This window comes from Suricata suricatta, chromosome 10, assembly GCF_006229205.1.
Source record: "Suricata suricatta isolate VVHF042 chromosome 10, meerkat_22Aug2017_6uvM2_HiC, whole genome shotgun sequence".
Classification (NCBI taxonomy): Eukaryota; Metazoa; Chordata; class Mammalia; order Carnivora; family Herpestidae; genus Suricata; species Suricata suricatta.
Window position 1 is genome coordinate 84,129,631 of NC_043709.1, and position 13,171 is coordinate 84,142,801.

Below are 13,171 nucleotides of genomic sequence, written 5' to 3' on the forward strand. Positions count from 1 at the left end.
ACAACTGCTTTTTTGTTTCCTCTATTTCTGTGAGACTTATCAATGCAAGCCCCAGTGGCTTTCAAAGCTAAGTGATTTGGGGGCCTGCCCCTTGGAGAGCAGCCATAAAAGTTGGGACACTAGATGTGTGGTCCCAAGCGCTTCACTCCTCAGAGTGAAGGTGGGACTTGGGGGTTCCCTCGCATTGTATGGTCTGCACAGATTGTAAGGTTTGTGGTGAGAATGTCTCAGCATTAACTATCTTTTAAATAGTGTATTTTCTCAGTTTTCCAATGTGCAGAAACACTCAGCTAGTTTCTGGATTTGTCTCAGAGGGAATTGCTCTGTGTGTGTAGCTGCTAGTCTGAGCATCCATGGGAGGAGAGAAATTTAGGAGCCTCCTATGTTGCCATCTTGGTCTAGAGTCTATGCCTATTTTTATTGTCTAAATTTCAGCTACCAGAATTATTTTTTCTTTGTTTGATCAATTGTGTGTTTTTGGCTTGTTTTTTTAAGTTTATTTATTTATTTTGAGAGAAAGGGAGAAAGTATATGTGAGTCAGGGAAGAAGAGAAAGAGAGAGGGAGAGAGAGAGTCCCAAGCAGGTTCTATGCTGTTAGCATTGAGTCCTATGTGCACCTCAATCCCACAAACTGCAAGATCATGACCTGGGCTGAATTCGAGAGTCAGACACTCAACCAACTGAGCCACCTAGGTACCCCTGTTTGGTCTATTTCTAAAGGTTGTCAAGAAATGTTATTTTTTTGAGCTTGAAGATTCTACATACAATAATTGAAACCACTTTGGATATTGTTATTTAGTTTTTGAATAATTTTTAAGGTGAAAGAGAAAATAAAAGCTTCATTTTTAATTTATTTATTGATTTAAAATTAATAAATAATAACTATTTCCCAACAATTTAAACATACACAATCTGTTTTTCTATAAATTTGATATTAAGAATAATTTGCTCTTAGTTATTTATATTTCTACTTTCTAGGGGAATTGAGTTACATCCAGAATATAGACAATGTTTCATATTCTTTCCATTTTACTGGTTTTAGGATGATCCATTCTCTGCCCTGGACATTCATTTGAGTGATCATTTAATGCAGGAAGGGATTTTGAAATTTCTCCAAGATGACAAAAGGACACTTGTTCTTGTGACTCACAAATTACAGTATCTAACACATGCTGACTGGGTAAGAATTTAAAAGAAATGTCATTCACTTAAATATAGAGAACAAACAGAGGGTTGCTGGGAGGGTTGTGGGAATGGGGGAAGGTCTAAATGGGCCTGATCATTGTTGCACTATACACTAACTTGTGTGTAAATTGAAAATAAATAAATTAATTAAATTAAATAGGAAAAAAAGAAAAGAAATGTCATTAATTTTAATATTATAGTCATATCAATAAATAGGTACATTAAGAAATGCTGTCTGAGATCAATGTAATTCATTTGTCCAATTAGGGTTTTTTGTCAAAGTTCTACTAACATGTGCTTTGTTTAGATCATAGCCATGAAGGATGGAAGTGTACTGAGAGAAGGGACTTTGAAGGACATTCAAACCAAAGATGTTGAGCTTTATGAACACTGGAAAACACTTATGAATAGGCAAGATCAAGAATTAGAAAAGGTAATTGCTCATAGTTCCGAAGAATTCAGAGTCCACTTCAGAAGAGTCATAAATATACTGTATAATTATTAAAATTTCTTTTAAAGATGTATTACTATTTAATATTTGATAATCTAAAGGTCCTCATTTGAAACCCAAAGTAATTGTGTGTGTATATATGTGTGTGTGGGGGGGGGTATGTGTGTGTGTATAATTAGTAATGTATATAATAAATAGGCCACTTTGAAACTATGAAATTCTTTTCTGGAAACCATAAAATTCTAATGATATTTTTGGATGACATAATCTCAGGTTTTTAGAGGAATTTGATTTGAATTTGAACCAGATTAAAATTATGTGGTTAAAAAAAGACAATTTTCTAAAGCATGGTATATGATTATTTTATCTTATTTTTCCTTCTGTGTATCTCATTTTCTTCATCTGTAACATGAGGATATTTTTAGTCATCACCTGCAAATGGAGGGTAGTGATCAAAACAAAATCAAAGATGATTTTGAAAGAAGGCAGAGCAGTGAACTGTGGGTAAAATTGTCAAGCATGCCTGGAATAGGGCTGGGACTTGCAGAAGGTGTTAAGGAGGAAACAGCAATTAACTTTTACATTGATGTAGATTTTCTTTTTTCTTTTCTTTTTTTTTTTTGGTTTCTTTTTTTCTGTTTAATTTTCCTTTTTAGTTTTTTAATAGAATTTGTCAAATTGGCTTATATACAACACCCAGTGCTCTTTTTCAAGTCTACAAAGACTTTTTGACACAATCTCACTTAATTTTCACAAATTTTCAGAAAAAAGCAAATAAAATACAGAAAATAAGTAAAGAAAATATGATCTCACTTTTAGAGATGAGATAAACTGAAGCCCAGATAGGTTACATTACTTCTAAGTTGTATAGTACGTATAAGTGGTACTAGCTGGATTGAAACCCAAGTCCATAGTCAATGTAATTCCAGTACAGTGTTATGTATGATGTAATAGTACATCGATTGAGGTGGTAACAGAGTCAGAAACCAGACTGAGTGCAATGAAAGAACAACTTGTAGTTGAAAGGTGAGATTATAAATTATATGAGTAAATTTTTGAAGTGGTTTTTCAGTTGAGCCTAGGAAGTGTCCAGAACTGGGTGCTCCTGCCCAGGAATGAGCATTATAAAATGAAAATTTTATATCAGCAAGTTTCTGAGAATATCAAGAGATTAAAATGCCTTATTCTACAAAACAATAAAAGAAGCTATGTTTGCATAGACAGAGGAAGCTAAAAAGTCAGACAGACCCTAGCATTTCTGTCTTCTCTGGATTTGCCAAAATCTCAAAAACAAATTACCTATGGGAAAAAAGATATAAATATCTTATATCTTATATCTTATATTCTTAAGTAGAATTGGAAATACCACAGAACCATTGCAGTGAAGATATTCATCTAAAATATATATAAAGTACAATCAGCAAGAGCCCACTCAGCTATTATACTGTGAGAAACTTGATTATGAACTGACTGGGATGGCTCCAAATGACATTTTTTCATAGTGACCTAGATGCCAGGGACAAAAGAATATGACATAAACTTAAGGAGTGTGACCACGTATGGTTTACTTTGGAAAAAAGATCTGGAACAAAAAGAAAGGAAGAAATTTGTTGGCATGATTTTATAGTAATACTGACTATTAAACAAGCCAGGAAGAAAGTCCATTAGGTTGTATTTAGAAATGAAGTGATCACTTGAGATAGCATAGCTCTATTAAAGACACATTACAGAGTTATAAATCAGCTGGCAGAGATATGGAGCAAGTTAGTGTGTGGACAGAGCAGATGCAGTTGTGCAGTTGAACAGTGGTCAGTAAAAGCCAGCAAAGCGTGCACTTGTCCAGAATCCTCACCTGGTGATAGAGGGTGGTTATTGCCACCTAGGGAAGGGCAGGACCTGAAATTCATCCCAAAGCAGGGAGAGTCACACGGTGGGGAAAACAGTCTCTTGTTCACTTTGTTGTGTGGCAGGATCTAGTGTTTGCCTGAAGCACTGGTTCTCGACCAGGGTCCAGTTTGCTTTCTGGGGGACACTTGCCAACATTTAAAAATGTTTTGGTTGTCACAGCTGAGGGGCAGGTGCTACTGGTATCTAGGGGGTAGAAGACAGGGTTGCTGCTTAGCATCCTACAGTGCAGCCCCCACAACAAAGAGGGGTCTGGCCAAAACGTCAGTAGTGCCAAGGTTGAGAAAGACTAACCTAGCGCCAAAGCAGATCAAGCAAGCAGAGAAGGGTGGCGAAACAAAGGATCCTGTCACTGGGCTTTGGACAGAACTGTCAGCTTAATAAGGGGTAAGGAGGAAACCAAAGAATAAGTTAAAAGGATAGCAATGAAAACTACAAGACAGAGGAGATAACACTTTTAGCTGACTTAAATAGTATTAAAAATTCTAGCTTGGATGACAACCATTAACTTTATAATGATATTAAGCAAAATAATCTACCATCATTTGATGTTTCCTCCCCCAGACTCCAGCCCTCACCTCGATCCAATCCTTAACAGGCATTTGATAAATATTTATTAGACAAATGAAACTAAATTCACATATACTTAAGCCAAATATCAACATAATTTAAAATACTTACTTGTAATGAACTTAATACGAGCATTCACTTATAAGAGAAATGAGTAAAGTTTTTTTTAAGATTCTGAGATGTTAAATCTGTTGCTCACATAGCATGGAGAGTTGAACAAGAACCAAATCTTCTATTTCCCAATTTGATTACGTTACACTGAAGGATCAAGTCCTCTTTAATTTTGTGTTTAATCTCATGTACAAGCACTAGTTATCATATCATTAGGCAAATTTAAAGCTGATATGACATTGTCTCTGAAAAAAAAAACCACTATACAAGAGACAATTTAGTTTTCATTCTTTTTTAATCAAGAATCCGGAAGCAATAGAGCCTTCTAGCAAGTATTCTATGTAAGAGGCCAAAACAAAAGCAACAATGATCACTACCTAGAGACTGATCACTAAGGGCTTATTGGTTTATTGATGTGACAAACTGCAATTGTGTGTGTGTGAAGAACACATACAGAAAGGCCCTGATTTACCACAGATTCCAAAAGTCTGTGGGTCAGTTTTTTGGGACTCAGAATGCATTTTCCCGTAGAAACAAGGATATGGTTTACCAAGCTGTCCCGCAGCAGCTGATTTCACCCACAATGTATCAGAACAGATATCACTACTCCCATTCCAAAGCCACAGGGATGCGGGTGTTAGAGGTGCAAGAGTGCAGAAAATGAAATTCTCCTCCCTTTTTTGAGCAGAGAACAAGTCTTAAGCAACAGTGAAAAATTCACAAAGTTTGTTCAGGGCACTTTTCCTTTCTCTTTCTGTATATTTCCCCCTCCTACAGCTTTCTCCTAAACTTCTAGGCACCTAAGGACCCTAATTTTTTATTTGCTTCAAAATTACCTACCTTCCTCCAGTGCCTAATAAAGTCCTTTTCTTGGGGCACCTGGGTGGCTCAGTCGGTTAAGCCTCCGACTTTGGCTCAGGTCAGATCTCACATGTGGGTTCGAGCCCTGCGTCAGGCTCTGTGCTGACAGCTAGCTCAGAGCCTGGAGCCTGCTTCCGGTTCTGTATCTCCTCTCCCTGCCCCTCCCCCTCTCATGCTCTGTCTCTCTCTATATCAAAAATAAATTTTTTAAAAAATTAAAAAATAAAGTCCTTTTCTTTTGTGCAGGTATCTTAGTGAGATGCTAAAGAAACTCATTCTGACTAATAATTTATAATAAGAGGGGATGAGTGATAGTACTTAAACCAGTCTAGAACTGCATGCATTTTTAAAGGAATATATCTATTACCATGGATAAATCTTTAGTTAGAGAACTACAGGGGGATCTGAAAGTGATATAAAGACAGAAGAAGTGGCACTGGTGGAATTGTGCTTTAAGGTGGGATGAGGTATCCCTGTGCCTGGGGTCAGTTCCATTGTGTTGTTGCTACTTTTCCTGCCTTCTTACTGCCCATCACCTCTGAGCTCTGAAGCGTTACAAAGTACTTACAAGTACTCCTATGGTAGGAGTTGTAGCTCTCCTATGGAGACTGACAAAGGTAACTAACGATTGGTACGTGTGGGTTCCTGACTGGTACGTCAGAATCTTCCTGTGGTTGTGAGCTTCTTGAATGATAGCACAATATTTGCTGTAGGACATGGAAGCTGACCAAACAACCTTAGAGAGGAAAACCCTCCGAAGAGCCATGTATTCGCGAGAGGCCAAAGCCCAAATGGAGGATGAAGATGAAGGTAGATCTTTCTCTTCTATCTGAAACATTTAAGTGGAACATGACTGTTTTACCTTGACAATTGAAGCACGATTGTGGCCGTGAAGAATACCGAGCCACTTTGCAGGGGGGAAAGAGCGAAACCAAATATGTAATACTGAAAATGAAAAGAAAAGGAGCAAAGGAAAGGTGTACACAATCCATCAGCAGGCATCATGAGTGGTTTCTAAGTCTGTCTTCAGCATGTTTGTGCTGTGTGAGAGAGCTGAAAGGAAAAAGCCCTTGTTCATATAAGCTGGAAAGGTCTAGTAGAATGGGCAAATCAAGTTATTAATAAAATGTCAGTCTTTCAGAAATAAACAATAAATGGAGAATGTGAAAAAAATACAATTTTGAAATCCTTATATTTGAATCATTCTGTAAGTCTTCGTGGAGTTTTCATGACTATACAGCAATGAAGAATAAGAGAATTCCACAAAAGCCATTTGTTATGTTTCAGTGTTCTGGATCTATTTAGGGACAGTAGAGAAAAAAAAAATGAGTTCCTGAAAAATTGAGGAATGAAATGAAATAACCACATTGCCTTGACATTTGTTGCCAAGAAGTTTATAAGACTAATCACATTTAAGTCCTTAAGGTAAATAAATACACTATACTTCATGTTTCCTATACAGTTTTTGCTTAAGACTGCATTTCTGCAAGCCAATTACAAAACAGAGAAAATTGTAATTTCAGGCCAAAGAGCACCAAAATGTGCTACCTTTACATTTCAGATGAGAACTATTTAGAATTTCAGCAAATACTCAAGGAGAGAATAAATGAATGAACAAATGAATTTGCACCATCAATTCCTTAAATTTAAAAATATTTTTAAATAACGTCTGGTGCTATAAACAGACATCGGGCTCTAGAATTTTAAACCAGTTATTTCTAATGCACCCTAAACGTGGAGTCATGCCCTCTTACTCTCTCCAGTGTTCCAGGGGTGAATATATGGCTGGATGCTGTAACCTGGGCTTCTTGTGTTAATCCGTTCTCTCAGGGATAAAAGGAGATAATACTACTGCCTTACGGACTAAATGAAGAAATGCATATTCAAATGTCCAATATGGCACATGTTTCCCATGAAATTGCTATTCTTGGTCCTGGTCAGTATGTCCATTCCAGCCACCAGGCATTGAATCTACCTCTACCAAAAAACAGATGATCTGAGTTCTATTCATTTACTACATCCAGCTCAAAATATTAGGATCTTTGGTGATGTTCAGTCTTCCCATAGTGTCCATTTTTAGATCTCTGTGGTCTGATAACCTATAAATCAAAGACAGGTTATCTATCTTTCCTACCCACTACCTGCTCAATATCTAGTGGAGTATATAACTGGACAACTGCAATGAAATGGTCTTTGGAAAAGGAAAGGATGGGAAATGCACACAGTCCCTGGACCACACAAATAATCACATTTTGCCGATCAGAAAATGTCAAAATTCCCTGTCTTCATAATGGAGTGTGTTCTTAGAAGAGCCATCTTGGAGTTGCCAGGTGGTTTAAACATCTGAGAGGAAGTCCCTGCCTACTGTCTTCTGTCCTCTGCCTTTGCCCTCTGGAAGGTTTCTTCTTGCTCATGCTCCTCCACGACCGCATCTAAAATGGGCCATAGAGACCATAGATTATGCCCTCTTGGGCTATCCACAAATTTCAGAGTCTATTTTCTTCTAGTGAAGTTTTACAAAAGACCTGTGGTTTTATTGTCATCACAATGCTTTCAATAACCTTGTAAACTTCTAGTCTACACTTTGGTCAGTTTGTGTAATAAATTGGCAAATTATCTTATCCAGATACAAATGTTTATTGTTTTGTTCATTCATTCATTCATTCATTCTTCACCATTTTTAAATGAAGTTTTTCCCTGCTAAGAGAATTTAAAATTTCGAAGACTAACATTTGTATTTCTGGGAATTGGAGGGATATTTTTGTATGTTTTTTTGTGGGATAATACAAATTCTATCTACCTGGTGACTGAGTAAAGCTTAAAATAATATTTTATTTCCAGAGGAAGAAGAGGAGGAAGATGAGGATGATAATATGTCCACTGTAATGAGGCTCAGGACTAAAATGCCATGGAAAACCTGCTGGCGGTATCTTACTTCTGGAGGATTCTTCTTACTCTTTCTGATGATTTTTTCTAAGCTTTTGAAACATTCAGTCATTGTGGCTATAGACTACTGGCTGGCCACATGGACTTCAGAGTACAGTATAAATAATACTGGAAAAGCTGATCAGGTATAGTGAATTCTGTTTTAAAATCATCAAAGAAATAAATGCTGAGATTAACAGTGATACCCTTTTATTTAGTTTGATATTAGTAGCCTAAATGTCATAGGATTTTTGTAATGATTTAGTAAGTTAATTAGGACAGGACCTGAAATAGAATGAACTGTCAAAATGGAGTTTATTATGATAATTTTTGTGTTTTAAAGCTTATTATGAGACATTTCATGGTAATGTTTGGATTTGGATTAGGGGAGATATGCACATGATACATGTGTGTGCACGCACACACGTGTGTAACTTATACACGAGACTTTTGTTGTGTTTTTGATGATATTCGTTTTAACTACCTATGCCAATATATTAGCTGGTCATTTTGAGATTAGGGATAGGAAGGAAAAGATCTATAGTGTTGAAAGCCAAGAATATTTCAAACCTGAAAACACACTCTAATGCTTCATCTGCTTGTAGGCAAAGCATGGAAGAGAGTGAAGGAAGTAGGTGGGGGACTTGGCTTTAGGACTATGGTTGCAGTACTGTCTTTAGTTCTCCAAAAACTGCTCTCCTTCAACTTTTTTAATTGATGCAAGATAATGAAGTTGAAAATACTGTATGATTCAATATTTGGTGTTCTAGTAAGGAAAAGCAATGCCTTTTTGTGTGTTGGTTGTTTTTTAGACCTACTATGTGGCTGGATTTAGCATACTTTGTGGGGCAGGTATTTTCCTCTGCCTTGTTACATCTCTCACTGTAGAATGGATGGGTCTCACAGCTGCCAAAAATCTTCACCACAATCTCCTCAATAAGATAATTCTTGGACCAATAAGGTAAAAAAGTAACTAATTTCTTACTCTTCCACACACAATCATAAAAACATAGTATTTAAAAAATAAAAAAAACCGTCGTTAAGTGAAACATGAAATTCTAGTGAGTTTGTCCAGTCATTGAACAAATGAATAGGGACTTCTCATTTACTTGACTCCAAGATGTCCATTAGTAGTGCTCAGGTTCCAGATAGTTTAGCATTATCATACATTCTAATGTATGTGTATCATACATTCCAATGTGTTGTTTATTGCCTAGATTCTTTGATACCACCCCCTTGGGACTGATTCTCAATCGCTTCTCAGCTGATACAAATATCATTGATCAGGTAAGTGCCTGAGTTATTTCTAGATTCAAAAATAATTTTTCAGCATAAGCAAAGTAACATTTAAGATAAATCATGACTCCTATTAACCATAGAGGATACCTAAAACTTAAATGAAAGCCTATACATACTTGTATCAATATTATAAGCATAAATGATTTCTAGAATAAAACCTTAAAGGAAAACCTTAATTCAAAATAATTTATGTGTGTAAAAGAGAATACTTAGGGAATCAGCATGAAATAAAGAGTAATAACAAAGAATAAACTAACAATTTTTATTAAAAAAGGAATAATTTTGTCAGTGTTGTATCTCCATTCATTGTAAAGTTCTTAAAAGTTTAGTATTGATAAAGAGTGTCTTCCAGAAGCAAAGGATAGAATGCCAAGCTATCTTAGAGGTCCTTTACTTCAATTAGATGGGCTTTTGAATGAGGCAATAGTGTGGCATTTTAGAAAATATTGCAGGGATGCCCAGTTTAGTTTTAGATACTTATGCCTCTAGAAATTGGTCCTGAAATTAAAGTCCTCAAACTCTAAAACTAGATCATTCCAAAAAGAGACTCCTTAGAATAACTGGACAAAAGAATCTATCAAACCTAGCACTTGTCTTTTCTGATTTTTCAAAATTGCCTTAGGAATACCTAAATTACCCTCAATTTAGAAAAAGAATGCTTGATGCATACAGCTGACTAAAAGTATGTTGAAAACTTTTCATGTTTTCATTGGTGTCAGCCACAATGCATCTAAAACTCTTCATAAGGAATGAATATGGGAAAAGAAGAGATAAAACAGACCTTATTTGGTCATGATTGCTACCTGGAGAGTCCAAGACAATGGTTACAATGAGAAACCAATTTGAATGTTCAGAAGAGTATCTGCATAAGATGTATAATAAAATTTAGTCGCTTTCTCTACACCAAGTAAAAAAAAACAAAGTGAAAAATAAATTCTATTCACAATAATGACAAAAACAAAAATAGAGAGAAAACTTATATGAGGAAAAGAGATCCAACAATCCTAGGAATCCTAAAAATCTTATATAGAGAAAGAGAATTTCAGTTTCTATTTCAGATACCCCAAAAACAGTATAAAAATAAAATACTCTGGTGATCACAGAAAACAAGTAGATCAAAAGAACAAAATGGAGAACTTAGAAATATCAGCATATGGAGAGACTTAACATAGGATAAGTGTGGTACATGGAATCAGTAAGAAAGGATTGTTTTTTTTTCTTTTGATAAAGGATGTTGGGACAATTAACTATCCATAAAATACAAAACAAAGAAATAAAAATAGCCATATAAAAACATAAAGCTATAAATAAAATATGGGAGAGTAGTTTTAGAATTTTGGGGTGTGAAAGGGCTTTTTATGTAAGACACATAACTCTGAATAAGGAAAAAAGTTCAAGAAAATGACTATGTAAAATTTTAAACTTCTATTGAGCTAAAAGCATCAAAGACAAATTTAAAATATAATAGATTAAGTGGAAGAAAAGCTGGTAACATATAAAACAAGAGGAAAACATCCATAACCAAAAAGAGCATCTAAAAATCAAAAGGAAGATAAATAATCCAATCAAAAACATGTAAAGGGTATGAGTAAGCAGTTACAGAAAATTAATGCCAATTTCTTACCTGAGAGAAATAGCTGTTTTTTAGTTGTAGCGACCATTCAAAAGAGAGATATTTGTATATTGTTATGTGGGAGGGTTTATAATCTATCTTGACAGTGAAATAACACAAGAACATATGGACAAATAAGATTTATTGTATAGTGTCATTTACTTGAAATTCCCAAGATAAATAGACCAATATCCTGACTGATAATAAGTAGATGGGTAGATAAATAGATAAATATACTAAATTATGGGAAGTGAGTGAAGTTGGAGTGAAGACTTGCTTACAGTGAAAATATTCATATACTACCTTTGTAACTAGTTACATAACATTAATATAAAATGAATATTTTATTGCATTGTAACCAAAATTTTCTTTGAGCTCAATCGTTTTCCTTTCAAACTACCTTCTTAATAGCACATCCCTCCGACTTTGGAGTCCCTAACTCGCTCAACACTGCTCTGCCTGTCTGCCATTGGTATGATTTCTTATGCTACCCCTGTGTTCCTGGTTGCTCTTGTGCCTCTTGGGGTCGCCTTTTATTTTATCCAGAAATACTTTCGAGTGGCCTCCAAGTAAGTAAAATAAAGTTATATTCATTTTCAAAAACCTATATTTTGATTTACTGTGATCTAGGTTTACTGTAGTGTTTTTCAAGTTTAGGTATGGAATTTGGAAATGCAATGTATTTTTAGCATAAAACCTATATTATGCTTCATTTGGAGATCTGTTACAATTGTTTCTGTAATTGACTGTGTAAGCCTTCCATAGCTCGGGATATATATTAACACGTGGATTTGACCTCTTGTGTTTGAATCCACAAACTATGCCAAATTTTTCATTCTACAGTCCTTTTGCTGAACATAGCATAGACAGAAAACTTGTAAGATCAAGCATAGTTCCGAAGGGTAAGTGATTTTATATTGTTTTATTCCACAAGTGAGAAAAAGGGATAAAATATTGTAAAATCCTAAAATACATTCTGTAAAAAACTAGAAGAATTTAAAAAGGTTAAAGAGATACGTCAGGGGGATGACTTGAAAAGTAGATTACCTTGAGTGTGATAGAAGAGCTGTAACTTTAAGAGATTGGAACTTTTCAGATTGAATCATTTAACACATACTTGAGTATCCAGCTGACTATAAATAAAAATAGCCATGTATCTTAAATTCTTCTGCTAATATAAGATTTCTCATTTGCTGAGATGTACCATTGTTAAATGAAATATAATACCAGTTTTAAATTTTTCATTTTAGTTTTGAAGTCTTGCTATAAATAGTATACTAAATTTTATATCATTACAATAATCACTTTATTTCAAACACTTATTAAGCATTATTGTGTTGAAAATACTTGTGTAAGCCATGTGGCAGATCAAGAGATCCATCTGACAAGACCCTGTTCTTGAGTGGCTTAGAATCTGAGGAAAATAAAGCATATATAAAAAGCATATATATAAAGCATAGTAATCCTTGTATGTGGATTAAGTGCTGGAATAAGTAGGTAGGTATTGGGTTTGTTCAGTAAAGTGAAAATATTCAGTAGGACTTGAGTGCAAAGAAGATGATGAAAATTTGGGGAATGTAACAAGAAAAGCCAAGATTATAGTTAAGAGCCTCTCAGTGTATCATAAGTTGTTTCTCCCTAGGTGCTATGAGTTAGGGTCCTTCAAATGTTACAGATCTGTATTATGTCTATAGTGTTTTTTCATTCCCAGCATCATCCTATTTCCCTGTAGCAAATACAGACCAGAAGGGAGAAGTTTGTCATTAGTTGACTCTTTTATTTCTTCCAGCACTATTGAGGATGCTGCTTGAAAGAGGGGCAAAAAGTTAGTTACTGCATTTCTGCTGACTGTTTCCAAATCTGTCCTTGCCTTCTCACCATTAAATATTACAATTATGTCTTACTTCAGTCACATATTCATATGGACTTATTACTGCCCCATTTACAACACGAATTGAGTGCAAAGGCCAGGCAAAAATTCTTAGTCTTCTATAAATTGTAATTGTGAATTCTGTTTATTATAAGAAAAAATAATCTGTTAGCATTGATATTAAGTGACCAAAATATGGAGGAGATGATCACTTTTATTTTATTTTTTAATAGTGCATTGTCAAATTGGTTTCCATACAACACCCAGTGCTCTTCCCCACTAGTGCCCTCCTCCATCACCACCAATACTTTCCCCCCTCCCCCTCCCCCTTCAACCCTCCGTTCGTTTTCAGTATTTAATAGTCTCTAATGTTTTGCATCC

General features: G+C 35.2%; 1 protein-coding gene across 2 annotated transcripts in view; it reads left to right on the plus strand.

The window, feature by feature from the left end:
- ABCC9 (ATP binding cassette subfamily C member 9) overlaps nucleotides 1-13,171 on the plus strand; it is a 126,510-nt gene that overhangs the window by 76,943 nt on the left and 36,396 nt on the right. For both annotated transcript variants that reach the window (XM_029954498.1, XM_029954497.1), the window contains exons 22-28: nucleotides 1,044-1,181; nucleotides 1,494-1,619; nucleotides 5,798-5,894; nucleotides 7,926-8,155; nucleotides 8,822-8,970; nucleotides 9,227-9,296; nucleotides 11,332-11,489. In XM_029954498.1, the coding sequence (XP_029810358.1) occupies nucleotides 1,044-1,181; nucleotides 1,494-1,619; nucleotides 5,798-5,894; nucleotides 7,926-8,155; nucleotides 8,822-8,970; nucleotides 9,227-9,296; nucleotides 11,332-11,489 (968 nt within the window). The remainder of the gene's footprint in view (nucleotides 1-1,043; nucleotides 1,182-1,493; nucleotides 1,620-5,797; nucleotides 5,895-7,925; nucleotides 8,156-8,821; nucleotides 8,971-9,226; nucleotides 9,297-11,331; nucleotides 11,490-13,171) is intronic.